Here is a 26,075-nt window from a genome sequence, read left to right as displayed (position 1 = left end):
GTTTTCGCAGAGAAATCAGGAGAGAAATTGGCCCGCGACTTTTCTGCTCGGTGAACGATCCTGGGAATCGTGTTCGAATTTGAAACACGAAGAAATGGTTGGGGAGCGCAGGAAACGGCCGGGGAAACCCTGAAGAAGGGATAAGTGCATTACAACAGGGACACACGCGGTCCTGTTCGGAGGCTCACACTCGCCGCTCAGCTCCGCTCGGCGTGCATATCGCGCGCGTTGAATCGACAAAAGGGAAGACGCGGTTCTTGGCCAGACAAAAGCGTCTAGACGACCGGCGGAATTAAAGCCGCTCGGCCGAGCCTCTGGCTCTGAACTCGCTCTCTGCATGGATAAAAAGGCACGGCGAGCTCAAACAATCCGTCGGCTCAAGGAACCTCTCCCCAACACTGCGAGCCGACTGCTCGATCACGTGCTGCGCGGCTCCGGATGCGCCCGACACACGCTCCCGATCGAAATGTGCAGCTTCTCGCCTTCCTCCCACGCTTTTCTTCGATCGTTTTTTGCTTGTCACCATTCTCGCTCCGGGATTCTGGCTGATAGCTCTGCGACTTTTTATCGCTCGATCCATTTAATCCTAATACTTCGTTTATTAATCCTTCATCCACTGGAAATCTATCAATGGGATTGTCAATCCCACAGCTTATCAATCCATTTTTATGTAACAATTCTAAACGGAATTATCGGATTACTAGACTGTGGAATTTACTGCGGTTATAAAGAAATTAGCTTGGTGAAATATACAACAGTCAGAGATTAGAAAAATCTAAGAATAATTTTATTCACTTCCTCTTTGACTTTGTCTAATAGTTTTTCACTGACAAAACGATTCCACCAGCTTCCCTTGAAGCCTGGTGAATCGGTGTATCGCGTTCGAGCATGATCCCTGGGAGAGGAGGTTGGTAGATTCGATGATTTTCCCAGATCCGATGATAGAGCGTGAGAAGATCGTCCAGGGAGCAAGTAGCGAGGCTAGCTCGTCGACGAAAGGCGAGGATCGCGCGCGAAAACGTGACCCGATATCCTTCGAGAGGACGCCCTTCGACAACGTCCGCGGGGGAGGACGACGTAAGCGAGAGAGAGGATGGAAAACCGGATGGTACCCGGGCTGGTATCTCGATGATTCGGGTTGCCCTTACGAAACCAGGCGGGCGGGAGTTGTTCATCTAGATTCTAGATGAACGATCGTTCCCCGTGAACCACACCTCGGGAACGAATCCTTCTTTCGGAATCTCGAAACTGCTCTCGCCTACGGCCTGCTTACCGAGAGTCTGCAGATTTATGTCGTGGCTTCTACAGAATCAGAGTCGCCGGATGAGGGGAATTCTCACTCGGATTCAGGGGAAAAAGTTCCCCCCTCTACCGGATTAGCCACGTGACATTGTGATCAGAGTGGGGGAATAATCTGGCGACTCTGTGCAGAACGCCCAGACGAACTTTTCCCTTTTCTGATACAATAAATATTGAGTTGCTCACGATGAAAATTCAATCTAGTTTTTATCCCGTTGTTTGTACATACTCGTGTTATTTAACAATGTTAAACGTACACATTGGGAAAGAAACTCTCGGGAATTCCTAAAAATGTATACATATAAGACAATTATCTATCACAAAGGATCTTCAAAAATAAACTAGAAATTGTTTCCCTGTAAACAAAGAATCTTTTCTTTATTTATTATATTACATTGCAAAAATTATTTACACTATGTACAATCTTATCTGTAAACAAAGAAACGACGTTTAAAGTTTATTCTATCGCACTTCTTTATTCACACTTTTATCACCCTCTTAATTTATGAACATGTGCTCTGTTACGTAATCATCTATCTATCTCTTTCTATTAGTCATTCTCTCTAACAGTAGACACTCTACAACCACACTACACTCTACGCTCTACAACTCGCGAGGCGCGGTAACATTTGAAGTTAAGAAATACCATTTCTTTACATGTATTTTGTAAATGTAATAAAAAATTTTTCAGGGAAATTAAGAATGTACGACTTCGATATTAATTCGGTACCGAAGTACCGTCGTAAACGTTGCTCTGGATTTTCATCAGAATTTTTGATCGACGAGCAGAGTTCGAGGAATGTGCATGACGGTCGAATTCGGCCTGTCAACGGCCGAGAAAAAAGAAGAAGAACGCCTGTTGCTGCGGCCAGGTCGAGAGGGGACGTTTTAAAAGCGAGGCAATCGATACGATTCGAGGTCGACCTGATAACCTTTGCTAATGGAGGCCCCTCGAGCGTCGTCGAGGTGGAGGGACTCGTCAATCGCGATCCGGCTACGTGTGTTCGGGGTCAACGACTCGTGCAAACACGCGCCGCCACACGCTCAAACGAAATCCATATTTCGGAGAAATCGCAACGAATTCGTCGCTCTTCTGCCCAGCTAGGCAGACTATAACCCAGTAGATAGCACCGATCCTAGTTTCCATCCTCTGGAAGCAGACAGCAATCTTAGAGGACCGTGATCGGTAGGATTTTTATGCAAAATATAAATTGTCTGTATGAATTACGAGATACTGGGGATAGACAGTTCTTTCCTTTTTTAATCATGCCAAAAACAAGCAAATGGAAATACAAATTCCCTACCTGAATTGGAACAAACTGGAGCGAAATGGAAATTTATTTTCTTTATTTTTTACACATTAGAGATGCAGTGAACGTATTAAAAAGATTTGAGGATGTCCGTGTATTAGTTTCAGCTGAATAAAATAATTGCAATCAATGTCTTGCAATCAATGCAAACATTTTTTGCATGCTAGAATTGTAGGAGCAGGTTTTTCGTCGGTAAAGGAGAGATTCCCAGCAACAATTTTCGACGGGCTGAGAGTTGGTCTGGCGATCGATCGAACGCCTTCACTGTCTGGGTCTGGGTCGTGTAGGTGTTCCTTCCGCGTTGTTACCCGCAGACCTGTCTCCGTCTGGCTTTCATCCCGTTTTACGGGTCCGCGATTGCATTTAAGGGAATTGCCATTTCCGTTTTTTACAGCAGTCGCAGCTCTTTCGCCTTTTCCCACGGCCAAGGTACCCCGTTGACGACCACGCGAATGATTTTGTTATAAACGACCGCTGACACCGCCGAATCGACCACGTTTCAAACGACGCAGAATTTTTCTACGGGAGAAACGTTCTTCGACCATTTTCACCAATTTTTACCTGGAAATATAAAGATTTTTACCTAGGCAACACAGCGAAGATCTACTGCCGGTTAGATTCCTAGATTGATGCTGGCTTTAGCCCCACCTCTGACTGTAGGCCACGCCCCTGTTTCAGTTTATCTTCCGTGAACACTGCGATTTTCTTTTACTAAATAGTTGAAGTTTCCTGAGCGTTTGGGCGGGACCTGAAAACTTTGCAGAAGTATAGCAGACTCTGGCGGACGTGCACGGTTGTTGTCTTACTGTTCTCTTGAATTTAGTAGGTTCAAAGTGTAGACACTAGGCGGGGCCAGCTTTAGAGATGGTAGCTGTTCTGTCTATACTGCTTTGCTCCGCCTCTTCGTCCCGCCCATTGACCACATTCTATAAATTCTCGATTTTTCTGACCTGGTTTCTGAAGTTTAATGAGTTACGAAATTATGACATGGGGCCGAGAGAGGCGAATATTATAAGCGATAAAATATTCTTCCATTTTATCGCGTCGCTCCGCCCAGGGGCTGTTTGCTCCGCCCATCGATCATCTTCCGCCACCCCTAAATCGTTCGAAAACCTGGAAAACTGTAAAAAATTTCAACGAGTCACTGCATATTCCCAAAACAACCGAACAATCCCATCGAACGGGTTAAGAGTAAAGTATACATCGCAGATAGAATGAATCTCTTTCCTTCCCGCGCACGGTGCACAAGGCGAGATACGTAGCCAGGATTATGATAATCTGAACTTATTACACGGTGAATCAGCTCACCGGGTTGGTTCTTTCCCTTTCCACCGAAGACACTCATATAATCCTACTTTCTCTTCGCGGGCTCGCTCGCCGCTCTATTATCGCGTAACAGTTGGAGAAGACTCTCTCCTCCTCCGCGGCTCGCCGGCGAAGAGGGGGCGGGGCCTGTGTGCCCAAGAGCCGAGTTCTGCCTCGAACCGCAGTTTCTCCGCGTTAAGTTTAAACTAGTTAGACGAAAGTTAAGCCGGAGCTTATTCGTGTAAATACGCCCGGCACTTACACCGATGCTAATTCCGGCGATCGATGCGGCCGCGGGAAACGCGCCGGTAAAATCGGCCGCGTTTAGAACGCGTCATCGAAACCATGCTTGTTCTCGCTTCCTCCTTTTTTCGCGCGTGTTTCTGTTGCTCTCCCGGCAACATACCGACGATGGGAATTTCCAGTTGAACGGAGAACAGCGCTAATCGAAACGTGTCGCTCTTTTTATTATCTTCCTCCAGCACACTCTCCCTCACCCCTCTGTCTCTTTATTAGTTGTTTTGTTCGTCTATTTTGAATTCCGCCCGATGGTCGATTCTCATGAATATCGTGCTCGACAAACGATACGCCGGTTTAGTTTTGTAAACATCGAATGTTTAAACCGCGCCCGGTATCGATTCCGGGAGCACGCGCCCGCGGAATCGTAACTCGCGACCACTCGAATATCGAGACTCGCTCGCTCCTACAGGCAACTGTTTACACGCTCGGCTCTCGCGCCACTGCACCTCTTGCCCCGCCCCCTTCGAACAATTTTCCAATAACGAAAATGGGATGGGACGAACGGTCGCGCTCCGGTTCCCCGTTGTTCTACTTCGGAACGATGATAGATAGTGTGAGAATGGTCTGCGGATAACGTTGCGCTCGATTCTCCTCGGTAGACGTTCCGGGAGTATCATTGTCGAGAAGCGTAGAAATCTTGCCAGGCAATCTTCAGAACTCTCACTAGAATTTTGACTCCGCCCACCGCGTCTTGTCTACTCCTTCCGCCCCTCCTTCCGATCATTCAACGTGGAATCTTGACGTGCAAAGGAGATTTAATATATTTGATAGATGCTGTGCTCCATGCCTGTGGGTTGGGTGAGTTTGATTTTGTTTGCGCCCATAGCGTGCGCGTAGAAAGAACGACGAATTGTTCCTACGATAGACTACTGTTTCTTATATTGAATGTACAAACGTTTCCAAACATATCTTCGCTCCGCCCAGAATGTCAAAGTATGTATATACTCTGGCAGCTTTTCTACTGATATCCCTCGATCATTGCATACCGGACAAAGATTGAACCAGATTTCAAAGCATGACACAGGCCAGCACGTGACTCCGCCTCCTCTTTTTTCGTCACGCCCCCCAAACACGTTGAAACATGTGATCGTCACAAAATATTGAGTTAATCAATTTAGCAAATGAATGACTGTAATGAAGACAGGTCTCAAGAAACACGTTCCTCACGGAGCAACGTTACTCCGCCCATTCTGTCGTAGCCCCGCCCATACGCGACTTATTCCTAAAATGTGAAACGCTATATGATACCGAAGTTAAGGGGAATCGAACGCCGCGGAAGATACTATTTTTATCAAGTGAGCACGAATGATGCATGGGTGAATATCTTCCTCACATTTCCCGGTTCCATGGGGGCGAGTCCTCATCCCCGAAGCGGAAACCAGCACCGCTCCTTCGGAAGTCCTCGGCCCGTTGCGTTCGCCATTAAAGGACGCGATATTTCGCGGAACGACGAGAGTCCTCGGGTTCTTGCGAACGGCAGTCGTTAAGGGGCGAGCGGCTGACAGGAAAGCCTCCCGATGCCAGTAAATCAAACTAACGAGCCGTAATCGATCGCGTGTTCCTCGGCCGTGTGCTCTCCGAGGCGCGCGTGTCCGTCGAGTCAATTATAAATTATCGCCTGCTATGCATAATCGACTGTATTAATTACGCGAGCCCCCGCGTTTCGTTCTTATGCAGGCGATCAGTAGCCGCTAATATTTGAGTATTGATAATATGACTGTTCCAGCAGGAATTTTTGAACGCCCGACGGCTTAAATGGAAGATGGAAGATTGCACATTATGATAAGTGCACTTAAGCGTATAAATAAATACGACATCCCGTCGAGAAATCGAGAAATCGCGACCATTGGCCCGAGCAAAATTAACTCGACTTGAGGTAAATTTTAGAATGTATTCCCGTAGGAATTTTCGAACGTCTCACGGCTTAAATTAAAATTGCAAGATTGCACTTTACGATAAGTTAATCTTCGTTCCAGAGAAAATGCGAAATCATGTCGGAAAATAGAGAAATGATTCGATCTTGAGGGGTTACTTCGAACCAATCTCAGAATGTGTTCCCGTAGGGATGTCCAAACTTCTGAGGGCTTAAATGAAATCTATTGTAGTAGACTGCACTCGACTACACCAAATTGTAATTAAGGTAACTTCGAGGCCTTCTCGCAGGCCACTCAGCTTAATGTCGGCTGCTTTTCTCGAATCTTCGCCGAATCCCCCTTTCTTCGAACCCACCCTGAACGAGGAGAATCAAAGCAATTTTCACGTTTTCTTGGCTTCCTCGCAGCCTTCTCTCGAAATTACATCGAGCATTATCACCTCGGCGAAGGTACCCTCTCTACTTTTTCATTCGAAGTGCGCACGAGACATAAAAGAACCTCATTAAACGAAGTCTAAGCAACATCAAGTCTTTCTCCTGCTTTCTCCTGCGCAATTACACTTCTTTCTTGATCGTACATCGCGCTCTCCGTTTTTCCACTGCTGGCGACCCTGGAACAATCTGGTCGGCTACAATTAGGCTCGTTTCTGTCTTCTTTCGCAGGATCACCCTCTGCAATTAACCTCTGCGGACGATCTCCAGGGAGAACCCCGATCTCGACGCAACTTTGGAATATTCGAAAAACGAAAAGTCCTCGGCAATTTCAGTGTCGTGTCCCCGAAATTATTTGTCTAGATTTATAAACGAATTTTTGTTGATGAACTTGTGTTTCTACATAATTTTCTAATTTGATTAGGATCTGTATAAATCTTCATATTTCAATTTTGATTGTGCTTTCGACACGTTACTTTGATTTTGTGGTACTATCGAGGCTGTACTAAAGTAATATCACACAGATCAGCAGAAAATATGCTTACTCCTGAAATTTTCTGAACGTCTCAGCAATTTATATTTAGAATTCTCCATACTACCCCGCATCGAGTCTAAGAAAAATATTCTGCGATGTCTCTGGCGGTTGCATATTTTTTCCCAGAGGCTGGAAAAATGAATTCAGCCTGGATTCTGCGTTTTCGCAGGTCGGTCGGTGGAAATGCGGAAAATTCGCCGGGCAGCGAGTAACTGCCGGTGCCGGGTAACTCGTCAACGTCGCTGGCAAGCAACGAAGAACCCTCGAACGCGTTCGTTTCCGCGGTGATTTATCGCGAACCTGCCGACCATAACGTTTCCACGCGCGCGCGCCCGTGTAAATATTTAGCCGCGAGAGCGAGACCGACGCGTGGGCACATTTATTTTCATACTTCGCGCGCGAAACGCACCAACCCCCGCCCTCAGCCGGTCGCTTGATTAATTCGCGACAAATTCCCGCGGAAGGACCCCCTGTAAATTTCGACCTCGTCCGCACCCGCTCGATTATTAATTATTAGCGAGTAATCGCTCGAACCGATCCGATTAACGCGCGTCAATTGTCTGACGATATCTCTGATCTTCCTCCGACTAGACTAATTTCGAGTGCAGATTGTTGGGTATTTCTGTGTGAGTTTAGAAGGCGTTCTGGACTTTTTTTGTGGAGAGAGAATCGAAATTGAGTTTGGTATAAACGATTTACTCTTCAGTGTTTTGTAGATGTTCAAAGGGGTGCCTTGGTCTGGAAATAGTTTTGAGGAATTTTCGGATTTTTTTGCTGCGAAACTGTGGAAGCTTTTGGGCTGGGATTTTTTTGTACTTCTTTGGTCGCGTTTGGAGGGTGTGTAGGAATTTTTTGGTGGAGAGAGAATCGAAATTGAGTTTGGTATACACGATTTACTCTTTAGTGTATTGTAGATGTTCAAAGGGGTGCCTTGGTCTGGAAATATTTTTGAGGAGTTTTCGGATTTTTTTGCTGCGAAACTGTGGATGCTTTTGGGCTGGGATTTTTTTGTACTTCTTTGGTCGCGTTTGGAGGGTGTGCAGAAATTTTTTGGTGGGGAGAGAATCGAAATTGTGTTTGATATGAACGGTTTAATCTTCGGTGTTCTGTAGACGTTCAAGGAGATACGAAGCTAAAAAAAAGTCTCTCTCCAATTAAAGCAAAAGCGTCGATCAACCTAATTACACTATCGACTGGGATCTACACGTGTACCGAACGTCCACACCCATTTCAAGCGAATCGATCGGACATGCAATCCAAGCAATCGAGTGAAGATAAAAATTTCGAACTCGTAGCAACTTTTCAATTTGGAAATTTGGATCGCAGCCACTAATTAGCGTTCCACGTTGTTAGGTACTGTGTCCAGCCAGCTCCTCCTTTAACCATTTACAAACTGCCAGTACGTGTAATTGACGGGGCGCGAACAGCCCTCGATCGCGGCTTGTCGATCGCGAAAATACAAGATTTCGTTTCTATCGATTACCGCTAATGGGACGGCTTAATCTGATCGCGAATAAATTATGGTCGTCCTCTTATGGGACGCGGCACACCGGTGGCCCCCATGTGCACGCGCTCGCTCGTTCGACAACGACGACGGAGCAGAGAGAGAACCGGATCGATTTCAGGACTTTATTACGTGGCCGTTATCGTCGCCTCTAATTGCGCTCATAATTAATCCGCGCAATTTTTGCGAGCTGCCCGGGACCCGCCCGGAGGATCCGGTAATTAAATCGGGAGCGCCTCGTTGATCCTATCGCTGCGGTTTTAATGTCAAGGGACGAAGGGACACGTCCGTTGACGGTGAACCGTTTATCCACCGTTGAAGGTTTCTCTTCCGAGTTGACCCGACCCGGTCAACGTTCTGAAAAAATCGCCAATTATTCGAAGCTTTTTTATTACTAAACCGGGCGAGGTATTCTGATCAAAATTTAAGGATTTGGTGTCTAATAATTGGGCTGTACTCCTGAATTTTTATAATGATTATTATGAGTGAGGGGTCATCAAAAGGCTTCCTGTTGCATCTTTTTCTTGCTAAATTTTCGTAGCCCGCTAAACTATGAGTTATGAACATAGGGATCCATTTCGCCAACAATAAACGGTGTATTTTTGTGAAACTTTAGACAAATATGTTCTAGATCGGTAATTCGAAGACAGTAGTAACTATTCTCACCGAGAAGACAGACTACTCCGAAACGGCAAATTCGATTAAGCTTCTCGCGCAGTGGCACTTCGAAACATTACTGTCTCTTCGAAGTTTCTTCATTAAAATTCAAGATATTCTAGACGGCTGGATAATAGATGTCTTATTAGGCGAGTTTCCTGGACTGCAGACAGGAAACACTGACTGCTGAAGGTCGTTGGGCGGTCCCATCCCCTCCGTGTCAGTCCGATAACCCTAATCGCTAGGCTGCAGCGCTTTTACTCCGCCTACGAGTGTATTCAGGATACGGAGCCGATAAGCTACAGTCGTATGAAATCTGCTTCTTGAAATAGCGTGGCCCTTGCGTGCGGCTGTGCTCGAGATCGTAAAGCCTATTCTTACAGAAATTATCTTCTGCAATTGTTGTGGTTCTTCATTTCTACCTTCTTACGAGAAAAATTCGTAGAATATCGAATATTAAAAGCTCCGCAAGAGTTCAAGAATGCTGTTCTCCTTAAATTGTTGACACGCGAGAAAAGCAAAACTAAATTTCTATTTGTTCACTTTATTATTGCCCGAAACCAAGTGGTTCATTCAGCAAGAATTTCTATTTCGCGTTTCTTGCAACTGCCTCAGAACATTGTTCCGAGAACGTCAAGCTCTATTTCGCGAATATTTTCAGCTGAAATAATAGCATTCATTTGAATATTAATTACGATATTAAGCCACGCGTGCGCCGGAGGTTATTATTCAAAGAGGGCCGCGGAAACTCGGAAAACCGGGCGCGTGTTTCGCCCTCGGGAGAGCTGGGAGGGGAAAAAGTTATCGATCTCTCGCACGCATGCCAGTCACTGTCGACACGCGACCGGGTCCCTGACCAGACGCTGCGAAAGAACGATAGAAGTGTGTATCTCGGTCTGCGAGCATAACTGAGGAACATAATTCTCTTTTTTGTCTGATCATTCCATGCAATTGTTGCTGACATCTCCGATTAAAATACGTCCAAACACGATACAATTTTACTTTAATTTTATATACTACTACTGATTAATTTTCTCGAGAAATGCAACATCTCAATTGTTGTTCAATATTTGTTCGATGAAAATTGTTGGGACAATCAAACGGTTCGAAACGCAACGTTTCATTTTCCAAGAAATAGTGGAACCAGCCCGTAAAATATTGGACAGCGCCGAGCGTCCAGCCCATAGTCCGCATCGTGATTCTTACTTATGGGAGCGCGTATGTTAAACCGATCGTATCCGGCGCGATACTCCGCGCAGTATGTCTTCGGCGTTCGGTGACAGCTGCGACTGGATCACCTGCAGCTGCAGCTGCGACCGCGGCTATCATTCAGTCACGATAACGGCGCGCTGCGAACGCAATTACCGAGACCCGAGCAAGAACTAATTACACGGAAACTAGTGACGTCAGCGCTCTTTCGTTCCCTTGGACTCTCCTCGTTCCGCGGAAATTTTTATGTCAACGGGCCTCGAGGTGTCTCGCTCCGGGAGTATCGGGGCTGCCGAGATTATTTCTGTTTAAAACGCAATCCGTCGGATCTGCCGACGAGATTAGGTTGGTTCCCGTTTCTGGAAATTTTCTCGCGAACTTGTCAGACGAGACTAAATGGACACGAGTGTCTGTTGATAAATGAAATATTAGGAACGAATGAGAATGAATATTAGCAATGAAAGACTGCTTCAAGAGATTCAGAATCGCTTGGAACAGTAGATTAAACTAACAATCACATTCAACATGTGAAAAGACTGTTTGAAAGACTTCTTTACCAAAATTACTGTTAAGGATGAATTCGAGAATGAATTAAACTAAAACTAACACTGAATAAATGAAAACGTCTTTACAAAAAACACGGTTAAAAATCATTCAAAAGAAAGACAAACAGAAGTTAAGGATGTTCTGGAGGTATATAAAAAGGCAACAAAATGTTTGAAAATTTGACAAGATATGATTCTTACTAAATTAATGCAATTACCAAAGTTTGGGTTCGATTCACTGCACCGTTTAAGAATTATAACAACTTCAAGTTTGCACATTTTAACACGTCTTCTAATGAAGAATTCATAAAATTCCACTTCAAATCCTATTTAAACCTTGAAAAAACGCAACAAAATGTTTGAAAATTTGACAAGATATAATTCTTACTAAATTAATGGAATTACCAAAGTTTGGGTTCGATTCACTGCACCGTTTAAGAATTATAGCAACTTCAAGTTTGCACATTTTAACACGTCTTCTTATGAAGAATTCATAAAATTCCACTTCAAATCCTATTTAAACCTTGAAAAAACGCAACAAAATGTTTGAAAATTTGACAAGATATAATTCTTACTAAATTAATGGAATTACCAAAGTTTGGGTTCGATGCACTGCACCGTTTAAGAATTATAGCAACTTCAAGTTTGCACATTTTAGCACGTCTTCTTATGAAGAATTCATAAAATTCCACTTCAAATCCTATTTAAACCTTGAAAAAACGCAACTAGAAACTCCAGTTTTTTTTATATATACAAAAAATTATGTAATTAATTATGTTCAAAATTTATTGGGATTCACTAAACAGTTGCAGAGCAAAAAATTATAAACTGTTACAAAACGTCAAATTTATCGTGTTGTCATCTCACTAGCATGGAAACGCGACAATTGTGTAGACCACTGAATATAGCTACAATCGGAGGGTACAATTATTCGCCAAAGTCACTTACAATTTTTTATAATATGAAGACACAATTTGATTAAAAAATAAATATAACATGAAATTCAGTAATTAAACGAAAGCTTTTTAAATTAATCTATTTTTTTCATGCAAAATATACTCGTGAATGGCTTTCATTGCCAATATATTGATGGATTTCGAATTTTTTGTACTTTTGTCTGCCATTGTACCTCCAGAACATCCTTAAAACATTTCTCCAATCAGAAACACCATTGAAAACAGTAAAAGTATTCCGATCATAATTTTCAAACCACGTGAGATCTTTCTACAAAAAAAAATTCATAAAAGTAGTATGGATAAAAAAATTGCACGACCGTTCAAGGCTGATGTAGACGAGAATTAGATGTGCTCTCTCTCTCTCTCTCGAGTACGGGGAGGGGTACATAGTAAAGGAAAATAAACATAGCAGGTCGCGGTTAGGTTGACGCAGTCGAAGGGAAAGTGGCCGGTGTGTCGCAGCGCGGAAATTGGCGAGGATCGAGATGGATTGGCGCAGGAGCAAAAAGCTCCTGACCTTGAGTCGCGCACCGATGACCTTGAGGCCGAGGGTGCCACGGCTTCCGCATTGCCGGCGAATGGTGGGAGGCCGTTCGTCGCAGGGGTTTCGACCGGTCCAGCCAATCCCGGCCAGACAGCCTCGCGAATCAGCTTCGGCTGGATCAATGCGATCCTCGAGTCGACGTTCTCTATCGATCAGTGCGTTCCCACCGCACCGACTACCACACAACTCCCACGACTTCTTCGACCGTTTTGCAAACGAACTAAACGATCTCAGTTTTTCTGAAAAAATTTTCGAAATTGTTCAAGCTGTTTTTCACAACTTTCTTTTTCTGCGCTTGTAACGAAAATTTGAAACACGTGTATTGCAAGTTTATACACATTATGAACAGTTAAAAGTGGCGAGAATCGCTGAATAATAGTATAATAATAATAATAAATTCTCACAATTTTTATATTTCATATTCTTGTATCATTTGATTTCATTGATCTAAAAAAAGTTATTCCAATTCAAAGTGTGTGCCACCAGTTGCAAGACAGACTTTGTCTATTAATTGATTCGATATCAATGTTTAGCCATTTTAGATTATGCGTGGGTATGCAATGTGAATGTTCTTTTTATTATACAGGGTGTCTCGAATTTAAATGGCAAAACTTCAGGAGCGTGTAGGGGACTGAAAAATTAAGACAAAAAGTCTTTTAGAGATTTGTTCGTTTTTGCTTCGTTTTGGAGAAAATCGCAAAAAAAGAAACAAAACAAGTTTTCATTTTTGTACATATTTATTTACATTTTATTTACGTTATCATCTATTTAATGTAGATATTGTTCAAAATGTTGCCCTCTTGTAGCAATGCAAGCATTACATCTAGCACTGACTTGATAAATTGCAGCTAAACATTGTTCTAGTGATATTTGGTGCACTGCATCTATGATTCGGTATCTTAATTGCTCTCTTGAATTGATTGACACCGAATAAACTTTCTGCTTCAAGGTTCCCCATACGAAGAAATCCAATTGAAATGACCGTTTTTCACATTTGAAACTTCCCGCCTTTGTGTTTAGTTTTTCCACGACAGATAGGGTTGAAGTTGTACAATTTGAAAAGTACATATCTCGTACATGAATTTGTGTGTATGAGATTATTAATATTGTATAGTATACATGATTCAAAATCGATTTTCGTTCACCATGGAAAAAAAAGGAGATTCGTACAATTCACTTGTACGAGTTCAAACGTGGACATACTGCGTCTGAAGCAGCGAAAAACATAAATGCCGCTTTCGGTGAAGGTATAGTAAGTGATCGGACCATAAGGCGTTGGTTTGAAAAATTTCGTTCCGGAGATACAAATCCGGAAAATGAGCGTTGTGGTCATAAGCCAGTAGGCTATTAAAGATTTAGATTTAAAACAGATAGTAGAAAGGGATCCGCGTGAAACCATAATTGCTGATAAATACTGTCAGGAAATTGATATAATGGACGAAAAACACACACACACACACTGCTTGTTTAACAGTCGGCATTAGTCGATAGACGTGGTGTAATATTGCTTCACGATAATGCTCGGCCACATATTGCGAAAGAAACGGTAAATAAAAAATTAGCAGAGTTGAAGTGTGAAGTTCTTCCTCACCCTCCTTATTCGCCTGACCTGTCACCTACTGGTTACCATTTTTTCAAGCACCTAGATGGCTTTTTGAATGGAAAAATATTCAAAGAAGAACGTGCTGTAAAAACTGCATTTGATGAATTGATTGTCTCACGTTTATTAGTATCACGATGGAAGAAATGCATGGATGTCGATGGAAATTATTTCAATTAACGGAAAATGAATAAAGCTTGTAAAATATTCAAAACGGCCATTTCATTGGCAACAACCTAATAATTAAGGTAGTTACAATAGAAATTACAAGGCGACGGGTCAAAGAAATGTGTATATTTTGAACTGACCTAAACGATCAAACAAAGGATCCCGTCGGACAGTAAATGGCGCCTATCATTGCGTCCCTATCGAGCGTTAACAATTCACTGGTTCGTTCGAAATTTATGCGTGTCTAGACGAGCGATCGAGTGAGAGTGAAAGAGACAGAGAATGTTTGTCCACGTGTCAGAGATAATAATGCTCTCCCCCCCCCCCCTCACTCTCTCTCTGTGATATCGCACGCCGGACTATTGTTCTCCTTCATCGACGATACAAAGAGAGATAAAGTTCTCTAGGTACTCGATTCCCTTCTTCGTATTCTTCGGGAAATAATTCTCGCGTGATTCATATGTAGCTACTCTTTTAACGTCCGAGTCTGCTCGACAGCGTTTCCAACGAATTCTACCGATTTTACTTTATTCGGCAATGTCTTGCTTTGCCGCAATGCAATACATACTTTGTTTCATTGCTTTGACGCATCGTTTATGATCACTTCCTAAATCAAGTGTTTCCTTCTTTAAATAATTCTTAGGTAGGTTGTATTTTAATTTGAACACATATAAAAGGAAAAGTTGTTCAGACCGATGACCTTGACTTTTATCAATTACCAATTTGTGTGACGCGGGTACAGTAAAACGGAGTTCTGAAATTGTTTTAATCGTTTTATTTATGTACCCAGTTTATTTCATAAATATAGAAACTCCACAGCGGTGAATTATTTAGCAAAAAGTATGATTCCATCAATATGCTAGTTTTTGCGAGCCCGCCAACAGCTTTTCCGACCCGCTGCCGTGTAAATGCTGATCGGTGCGAATCAACAGTTTCTATTTTACGGCTCTCATGGAAAAAAAAATGCGGCGCGCAAATTGGTATAAAACTGTGAAAAACAAAACGGACATCATCCCGCGGCCGGATTCGAAACGGATTTAACCGCGTTATCGCTGTCGTGCTCGCCTCCATTATTGACAGAATTTGTTTAAACCTGTAGCACAACGTCGGCCCGTTAAAAATGCACGCGGGCGACTCGATGAATGTCGGGGCTATTCGTTGTCGACGCTATCATTTATTCATTCGCTAGTCGGCTGGCTCTCGGAAACGGCGCGACGTCGATGATTCGGACGCGTGCCGCCGGATTTAGAACACAACCAGGACCAAATCCGAACCTAATTCGGGATCTGGTCGAACCATTTTGTAGTCTGGTCTAAAGTAAATTCGATTTGGGTCGAACGCGAATTTAATACAGAGATAAATCGTGGTGAACTTGAACTGCAAATTTCGATTTTAATGGCCAATTGCAAACATTTAATTGAACTGGGACAAATTTGAACGCGAGCTTAATACGGGCCGAAATTGTACGAAAATTGAACTGAAGTTGTGTTGAATTCATCTGACCCCTAATATGGACTTCAACAGGGTTAAACTGGGTTAAACTTGAATACGAACCTATTTCAGATCTAGATCAGGCTGAGGTCGAACTCAATATAAGCTAAATTAACTTGACCCCAAATACAAACTTATCTGGGATCTAAATCGGGTTAAACAACGCTCAAATATGGACTTAACTTGAGCCTAAATTGGGTCAAACCTGAATACATATAAACCTGATTTAATCCCAATTCAGGATGAAATTGAATTTAATTCAAGGTGAATTCTCTTCGGCTCGAATAGGAACTTGGCTGCAAACTGAATTCGGTCAAATGGCAATCAATTTTCCGATGTTTTTCTTACTAAACCGAACGACGTGTTTTATGAAACTTTACAGACATGCTTCTGAGTGCTTTATCTACATTTAAATCGAACTCGATTTCGATTCAGCCTTCCAGTCGCAAATTGAACTCGACAGATGTAAAATTAGAACCAAACGCACGTACCTGTTCAGGAAATGTTCACCGGTTCCGTTAATACTGCTTCATAGCAAATTCGGCGCGAGACGGTCTGCGCGTGCACCGTTCAGATAAGGCGTCGCGACGCCCCTGACACGCGTAAGTCATGCCTCTCGAATTAATATCTGCGCGGGCCGTTTAATTAAACGCTGATTAAGCTGAACAGTCCCGCGATAACGTACGTAGCTTCAGCCCGGCGTGTGCGTGTGTGTGTTCAACGTTCTGAATGAAATTCGTTCTCCCTCGAATTCGTTGCGCACCTGCCACGGTCGAACGTGGACAGCGATTTTTGCGCGACGGAAACCGTGGCGTCGTTACGCGGATCATTTAATTAAACGGCGATGGCTCGCGCGCCAGCCGAGATGCGTTAATGTTTCTTGCCACACTTTTAATCTCTTAACGTTCCACCCTTCTAATCTCGCTAATGAAACTTGTTTAGATTCCATTTTATTGGCGCGTCGCTACGCGCGCTCAGCGGTTTCTTTAATTAAACGAGTCATTAAGGCGTAACTGACCGATGGGCGCGATGTTACACTTGTTCAATAAAAAACGGCAAGAATGCATCGCTTATATCGTGTGTACACACTATATCTTGATCTGAAATAATGTTAATTTAAGTGTTAACATATTTGTTTTTAACTATTTTTTGATAGAACCTTTATCAGTATGTGCGTGACATTTTTCTGATTAAAATAATACCAAACACGACACAGTCTGGGTCGTATTTATTCGTTGGATACGCGATATAGTGGAACCTCTGTTATCCGAACCGTTCATGCCCATTGTATACTGATGAGTTTCAGGAGAATCAATTTTTTTGAAATTTCAGGCTTGCTTGTAATTACTACGGTCATGAATGGCGTTGCTTCAGCGAATTTTTCCCGGACTGGGAGCAGCCCGGCTGCTAGATCCGATTGCTCGCGTTCGATCGTGTTTGCGCAGACAAACATTCGGTACAACCGCAAACATCCACAAATCCACTTACAACTGGCAAGAAACTTCCCCCGACCACCTGGTTCAAGAACGAAAGAACGAGCCTCGACGGAAAGTGGAATTTCTACTTGCCTTTCTTCTCCAACAGCCGCCAGACAAATGTGTGTGTGCGCAAGTTTGTGTGTGTTTCGAATGAAATGCCAGCCGCGGCGGCTACACACCGCCATTTTATTCGTGTCCGGTGGCCGACAAAGGAAAGTCGAAAAAGCGAACCGGTTCGGAAAAAAACCACCCACAATGTGCGATTGTAATTTACCGGGCCGGCGAAATTTATGCGAAGCGAAAAGAAAGGGTGTTTCGAAGGAAACGTAAAATTAACATTATTAAATCGAAATTAAAATTGAAACAACTACAACATTGGACTGCGGATCTTTATGCAAAATAAAAATGTTCTGCATCGATTGTGGCGCAAGCAGGAATAAAATAAAAATTGATTTCATAACAACACTACGATATCCCGAAATTTTTCTAATCCTTTACTGTTTTACATTTCACCCAACCAATTTCTACACAAGTGCATAAAGATCCACTGTCTATTCATAACTTTTCGGAGTCGATATTGATGATTCTTCTCAACTTTAACAATAGAAATACAAAGTATAAGTCACATTAAGAGAGGTGGGTGAGTGATCATTTCCTTCAGCTTCAATTCCACCGCAAAATAAATAAAAGCCTTGCCAGTACTTTCACGGAAACAAGAATATCTATTCCGTGAAACCTACGTAAGTGCACCGAATTTTTGTTCTGGTCGATGCAGAAAGTTTGCCGTCCCTCGCGACAATGTTTCTCCCCTCGAAGCATCGTCGCAGTTCTGCAGGATCAAAAAGTCGTGCCTTCGGCGAGTTGGCGTAGATCAAAGGGGCGATCGCGCATTTGCGCCAGGGGAAAAAAGGTTGTGAAATGAGAAAAAGCGAAGAAGGACGAGAAAATGGCCGACGGGGGACGGTCGTGGGGAGGCAGAAGCTGGTTGAAAGTTGGCGGAGGATTCGCGGAAACCGCGAGAGGGAATGAGAGCGTCATCAGAGACGAGGAAATTAGTGGAAGCGTGTGCGCGGCGCGCTCTCAGGGTCGTTCTACTCGAAATCCGTGGCCTCACTTCCGTTATGGTCGGCAGGGCCTAGTGCGTTGACCCTTTTCGAAGGTCGTCGTACCTTTCTCCGTTCGTGACTCGTCACTGTGAACCGACCTTAATCCTCGCACGCGTCGATGGACCCCCGAGCGGATAAGATAATTCACACCTCCGAATCCGTGATAAAACTGTTGGAACCGATCCCTTGTGTTTGTAGAGCATCATATTATAATATTATTATATAAATAATGGAAGAGAAAAATTCATTAAGTTGATTTATAAATTGTCATCTTCACTAGTCATCGCCATAAAATATGTACTTATTTGACGTGAAATGTCGAATCGGACCCATTTGAACAATTGCGAACGAAGTCTAAGTCCTTGTCCGTCCCCTGTTAGAATATGCTTCAACTATATGGTCTCCGAAAAGCGTGAAGTATGAAATCATGCTCGAGAGAGTGCAGCATAAATTTCTCAGGTTTCGTGCATATAAGACAAACAATCCAACGTCAATCTTTGATCATGATTACTCTAAAATATTAAACATACAGTGGTCGAAATTTCTATAAAGCCACTGTGTTTTGTGCCCGTGCGAAATCAATACGGGCCGGTTTATGTACTTCTTTAAGGCCTGGTTTACGTTGTATTTTTGTCCAGAAGAATTTAAAAGTTGTTGCATACGTCTTGTTGTTACATACTGGGAGCTCCAATTCAACTCGAAATTGTGCTGCATTTTTCCTTTCCTTAGCTGCAGACCTCATTAATATTGAATGTTGTCTCTTTGACTATTTTTTATTACTACCTTTAAGATGATTTTTTCCGTAATTTTCACGTAAATTGATATAATTATTAATCACAGTATATGATCGATTAGTTTTCTTAGCAATTGCGCGATTAGAGCAGCCCATATCTTTATAAGCATCGATTGATGCTTTTTCTTCACTTGTTGGTACTTTTCCTCTCGGCATTCTCATACACGTGAATCAAATTATAACAAACAGGATTTCTGTGAGTTCTAAAACTAATAATTTTAGAATATTCGCAGTTTTCCGTAGTTCCCTGCTCAGAATACAGAGAAAAAGTGACTTTATAGAAACTTCGCGCTTGTGTTCTGCACCACACAGAAAAAAATTTTAAAAAACGTAAATAGTAAACATAGCGGTCTAGAGTACGCAGTCCCTCTATCCGAGTGTCTACAAGGCACAAGACCAGATACGATAAATCAACAAAAATGGTGATATTTTTAAAATATCTATGAAAAAGAAGATGACTTTATAGAAATTTCGACCACTGTAGTCAACCTGGAAACATTATCTGATCGAAGAATAGTATCCGACCAGAGCTTTATTTTTAATTTGATAAATAATAACATAGATCGTCCCGCACTCCTGAGGTAAATCAATTTCTACGAACCTGAACGTGTTTTGAGAACGAGAGCAGGATTTCAAACAATGAAATCCAAATCCATATATGGGGTAATAAATCCTTTAAATCGCATTATTGCAAGCTCAAACACACTGTATAATAATATTGATTTTTTTAATGGCACGTTTCAGGAATTCAAAAGAAAATTACGCAAGATTATTGGTTAATATCGTGCCTGCATTTGTTTAGTTTCGCGCTTGTCCCTTTTGATGTAAATTTTAGGTTAAAACTTTTTTTTCTGTTATGTTTCTTTTTGTTTTTATCAGTTCTATTGTAAACAACTGTAAACATTTGTATAAAAGGACCTCGGTCCGTATATAATAATAATAAAATGGCCGGCCCTAAATCCATCGAGCGCGGTTAATTTCGTTTGGTACACTCTGGTGGCGCGAGAATGTATTATTGTTGGGACAAGTTGATGTTTCCAGCACTTGCGAATATTCGCCATAAGTAAATTGCAAGTATTATAAATAGACACGTGCGGCATAAATACATTTGCATAAACAAAGACCAATGATAGAACGAGCTCCACGCAGGATGAAAGGAACGCGGCTCCGATAAATCCGACTGGCGCGGCGGCGCGGCGGCACGTGTCCGACAAACCGGTCGATTCAGTATTAATGCGAAGTTGAAAACTGAATGTCGACTATTTAGAAGGATCGTTTGGCTCCCCGTGTAACACCGAACAATGCCCATTACCCGTTCCTGCGGCGGACAATGCCCGGTTTTTCCGCCGCTTGTTTGCCGCTCATTCAAACTTGAATCCCATCAAATCCCGTTCAAGCTCTGTTCACTTTAATTCCGACCCGCTCAGATGTAAAATTAAATCGGAACGCGGCTCTGCATCCACGCCGATCCCACGGAATAACATGTTATCGTGCCCGCGGACTCTCTGTTGTATCGGAAACACTGTCCACCGAATTTCAAAGCCGCGGGAATATCGAACAAGAAACGAGCACCTCACTACTCACTTTTTTGTTCTTCGCTTGTTTTTCCAAAGTTTTGGAAACGTGCTCGCGAGAAATATATTCCCAGCGCCGCACAGTGGGCCCAAACGCCAATCTAGCTGATAAAAAATCATAGTGATCAAACGCAGCGTCCCATTGCAACTTGTATGGAGTCGTTGTAACCGGGAGACTTCATTCTTTAAATTTATGGTAATTTGGACCACAAGAAATTTTTTTTATTTTTAAATTATTTTTATTATTATTTTTTAATTTTATGACCTACATTGATTAAACATTTTTTACTCCTCTCAGTCAGTACTATGAACCACAAAAATCTTAAACCCTCTTTATGAGTGATCGCAAACTATTCACAAACTTTAAAGTTACATTAAACAATTTCTTGCAAGTTCTTGCAGCTGATTTTTACAAGAATTAAAGAACAGAGTCTACATTACGAAATCAAACAGGAAATTCGATCAATACGCGTCAATTGGGTTACTTACATTCGAAAAACTGAAATGCATGAAGTAAAAGATTGTCTACCTTTGAACACAGGTATTTGGAAAATTCATTAACTTTTGCAAATTCTGTAATTACAGAATGAAAGTACGTACTTTCTTCTACAAACCCTATGAAAGGCAAAATATTCGCATTTAATATTAACGTTTACCAATAGCAAAAGCACTGACCGTTCTGGAGGCCGCAGCGACTATAGACTTTTGCGTAAATATTACCCTATATAAAAAATCTTCAGAGCAAAACAGAATATAATTTAAAGATCTACAGGGATTTAAGAATGGGAACAAATAAAAAAGTAAGTAATAGTATGTGATTGGAAATACGACTTTTTATCAGCTAGATTGGCGTTTGGGCCCATTGTGCGCCGCGAGGTGTGACGAGCAGCCCGAATGATCTGTGAGCAGGATTCAAACACGCGAAGATGTAAAAAGGAAAGTTTGTTCTCGAACATCCGGAGAATGAGCGTGGAAATCTCTCCAACATAAACAATTGAAAACTAAAAAATATCAGTTTGTGAAACTGTGAACATTTATCGTATATGTAGAACGGAGTCGCAGTTTTGCGGCAAGTAGAAACGGCAAACAACGGTCGGACACCTCGCCGCTGCTCGAAACAATGAAGACGCGTAGCGTCGGCTCTCGGCGGGACAAAGGTTTTAAAAAACCGACTAATCTTTCTCTTTCATTTCATTTGAAAATCCCGGTACCCGGGGGAGAATGATAGAGACGCTTTATCATACGCGAGAGCTCGAAGAGGGTGGGCGGCGAGAGAGGGGGGGACAGTAGGGGAAAAAGCTCGTAACTTCCCAGAAAATTGTGGCCGCGCAGGTAAATCGTCCTTTATTTGCTTTGTTCGCTCGGGAGCGTTTTTTTCGGCCCGGACGAAATTTATGCGTGTCCCGCGTTGTTGATAACAATGTTGCGCTATAATACAGGGAAGTCACGTGGCGTCCTGGGAATCAGTTCTTCTCCAAGCGTGTATACGTACATGTATAGAATACGTGTAGGAACACACACGTGTTGAGGAGAGCGCGTGACACTCGTCGATCCAGGACGAATTTAGCTCGATTAAATTACCGCCGACCGGGACGCGCTAATTACCGTCCGATCGAATTACCCGGCTGAAAAGAAAGGGGTTCCCGAGGATGGAACAGAGGTCCTTACTTGTTGCTCCGAGAGGATTCGCTTTTTTCTGCTCGGTGAATTTATTCGAGTCCATCCTGCACGGGGTACATCTTCGCAGGATGATTTCAAATCATTTTAAGGGGGAAATGTGTAAATACTTGAATCGTTCGACGAGTTCAGCTGACAATGCTGCATTACTGGATACACAGCAAGGAGCATAACTGATTCCACACACTTTAAATCAGAACAACTTTTTATGAATGGACCAAACGACTTCAATTTCTCTGTAAGACTAGAAGAATTAGTTTAGTGAATGATGTGTAAAAAATATGTTGTAAAAATGCATTTGGACGGAATTGTGAAAAACAATAATACAAATTGATTTTTACAGCTTTTTTAGTCGGGCCAATTTTTACTATTGTTTTTCACAATTCCGAGCAAATGCAATTTTTCAACTTATTTATTAGACGTCATTTACTAAATTAATTCTTCTAGCCTTACAGAGAAATTGAAGTCCTTTGGTCCATTCATATAAAAGTTATTCTGATTTAAAGTGTGTGGAATCAGTTACGCTCCTTACTGTAAATACATACGGTTCAACTATTTGTTAGCAACTTTAAGAATTGAATACAACCACATCTGACACCGCCAATATGTCGATGATCGTCCTCGCAGGGTCGGATTCTTGGATTTGCGCGTCGTAGAATTTCGACGACACTCGAAACCGCAATCTGACAGCACGAAAAACTGAAAATTATTAGGTTATCCCAAATGTTTCTTTCGCCGTGCGTACATTTAATATTGTTACTCAAAAGTCCGTTTCCAGTCCGTTTCATCGCCAAGTAATGAAGAATATTAAATGTTCGCATTGCGAAAGAAGCTTTTGGGACAACCTAATACTTTACACAGCAAAAATAGTTTGGCGAAGGGGGTTGAACAAATCGAGACACAGCTAGACAGAGAGGGAACGCAAACGAGAGCGGTCGCGAACGAGATTGACTGGGGAATGGAAACGAGGGATTGGAATCCGTCGGTTTGCGGTATAACTGGCTGACAATGAAATCGAACCACCGTAAACGGACTAATTGCAGGCACAATAATTATTCCGCGGACGCGAGGGCCCAACGAGGGTTGCAGGCCGCTAGTCGAGTCGCGTCGCGTCTACGTTTCACGGATTACGGATCGATCCGCGCTTCTGTTATTAAACCCCCTGGCAGACCGAACAACCCCTCTACTCTCTCCCTCCCTTCTATCCCCTAACCCCTCAGGAAACCCCGCCGTGAACGTGTTTACGGATGGACAGATAACCTCGAAATTTATAGTCGCGCGTATCGCCGCAGACTCTTCCGGGACCGCGAGCCGCGGTCAGACATCGATCTCCTGGCGGGATCGAAGAATCGAAATTTTCGAATGGACCCCAGGGACTCGCGGGTATTTTCCTTTGATCGACCCGCATCGGATCCCGTGGTTTCCTGAAACTTTTTCTGAAAATGTTAGTGGACCTTTTCTTTATACAAGTACCTGATTTACTACGAATTTTGTTGTTGCGAAAAATTCAATTACAGTAGCAGCTTGATTAACCGGATCCCGATTATAAACAAATATACGTTTAAATATGATTATATTATGAAGGAAAATAAATTTTCAAAAATGAGACATTTATTTGGGAATATAATATACATTTTAATTATTTCCCTCGGGTCTCGAATATCCATCGGGCCTTAATTATCCGGGCTGTTTATCGCCCGATCAAGCCGGTTACAACCGGTAACAATCTTTCTTCCAGAAGTTGTTTTGATAAAGATGTTTCTCAGAAAATTTAATGGGAAAAGTAATCGAAATCACAACGGTGTTGTCAACGAATTTGCCGAATAAATTGATCACTTTCGCGAATGCGAACGACACGAAAGTTATTAGAGGCCTACAGCAGTTCGGAGAAAGGTCGCGATGCAATTAAGATTTTGCCGGGCAGTGGAGGGGGTAGATTCGCGATAGTTCCTCGACGTGCCCCGAGGAGATAGGTACGATTCCGATCGCAGGGATAATTGCTGAATAACAATATCTCGATGATTTACAGGGCGGTCACGGATCCGAGGGACGGTAGGAGAGTGGCCTTGAAGAAACTGCCGAACGTCTTTCAAAGCCTCGTGAGCAGCAAACGGGTCTTCAGGGAGCTGAAGATGCTCTGCTTCTTCAAACACGAGAACGTGAGTAACATAAAATCTTTTTTCCAACATTCTACACTTAAGTAATTGTTCGATCATTCTGTTTTTCAATAACATTGTCGGTCACGTCAGGATCCATGTTGCATGATTTTTTTCTATCCGCGAAACTCCCCTATAAGCAGTTCGCGGAACGCTCAATAATTTACCGCGCGGCAATCTCCGTCGGTTGGTTTCGGTAATTGCGATTTAAGCGAAATCTGGGTGTAATGCGAGAAACTAATGTAATCAAAACGAATGAATATTGATCACCGGACTGAAATAATATCTGTGAAATTTATAGAGACGCGTTTAATTACAAGCGTTCCGCGAGCCTGCGGAAACGACGAGCTAGATTTCGCCCGTTGTCTGCGCCACGATAGACGAACAATGTTGCGTTCCCTTTTACAGGTGCTCTCGGCCTTGGACATACTGCAGCCGCCGCACCTGGACTTCTTCCAAGAAATGTATCCTTTTCGGAAATCGTCTAAGTCCGCGAACAGGTTTGGTAAAGTCCGAAAAGCTGATTCTCTCTATCGTTCGGAAAAAATTCAAAGGGAACGGAAGTTCAACGTTATTCCCTTATAATTATCCGAATAAGTCGGTGAAAGCCGATAAATTTTGCAACGACAGCGATTTCATTTGCAAACCGACAAATCGAGTGGTCTATATATAAATTTCGTTTGATAAATCGTTCGAACATAAAATATAAATTTCTCTCACGAGGATTAACGAACGAACGACACAGGAATTCTACGCGGAATCTATAATAGAAAGCGTTTCGACCAGCTGAACGTAGAATCGTCGGCATAGAAAGTGTTCAACCTGTTGAACGTAGCAGACAGTCGCCTAGGCATAGAATATTTACGGTTAGATAAATATAGAACCATCTGCCATTATTCTGTAAGATATCTAGCCGGTTCCGAGCGAACTTCACTCGCGAACGTGCGAGATGTTTAACCTATCGGACGTCGAAGTCTATCGCCTACGCGCATAAACTTCACGGTAATGGGATTGTACCGTCGACGTAGAAGTTTGATAAGGAAGTAGATCGAATCGATATTAAAAGCCATTATCTTATGACCTTATACGTCGGTCTGGAAACGTCCACGGTTATTACTACTCGCCCATGTAATTTACAGAGACCTGCAACTCATCACGAACGCAAATAGTCTACGTAAAAATTGATTTTTCTTGCGCGATACATTAAAAAAAAAGCATTGTTGTTAACCGTTTCTTCATGAAACCTTCTCTGAAATACTCGAGACACTTTTCCGATTAAAACGAGCCCAAACACGACACAATTTGGAGCGCACAGACTCGTTCAATTCACGATTTAATGGAATCTCGACTATCCGAACCGATTCGAGCGTCCTCCCGCATTTTTCGATACCGAGCGCCAAGAATACACAAGAATCGACGCTCCGGTTACTGAATAATTCAAAGCAGGCTTCCTTTTTCCTAAAGACAGCAGGGTTCTCGATCGGCGTCGCGTTTGAAGTCGAGAGGCGATAAATCCCTGGGAAACCGGGGAAAATTTCTGTCGTCGGCTGCAGCCGGTAGCCC

At 42.7% G+C, this 26,075-nt stretch overlaps 1 protein-coding gene across 1 annotated transcript in view; it reads left to right on the top strand.

Moving 5' to 3' along the window:
• Positions 1-26,075, top strand: part of Nmo (serine/threonine-protein kinase nemo) — a 180,819-nt gene that overhangs the window by 75,035 nt on the left and 79,709 nt on the right. Inside the window, 2 exon segments of the mRNA XM_076431218.1 lie at positions 24,386-24,515; positions 24,921-24,976. Coding sequence (XP_076287333.1) covers positions 24,386-24,515; positions 24,921-24,976 — 186 coding nt within the window.

This window comes from Lasioglossum baleicum, chromosome 1 (genome assembly GCF_051020765.1).
Source record: "Lasioglossum baleicum chromosome 1, iyLasBale1, whole genome shotgun sequence".
NCBI lineage: Eukaryota > Metazoa > Arthropoda > Insecta > Hymenoptera > Halictidae > Lasioglossum > Lasioglossum baleicum.
Note: the sequence above shows the minus strand (reverse complement) of the source record. Positions and strands in the feature narration are given on the sequence as shown.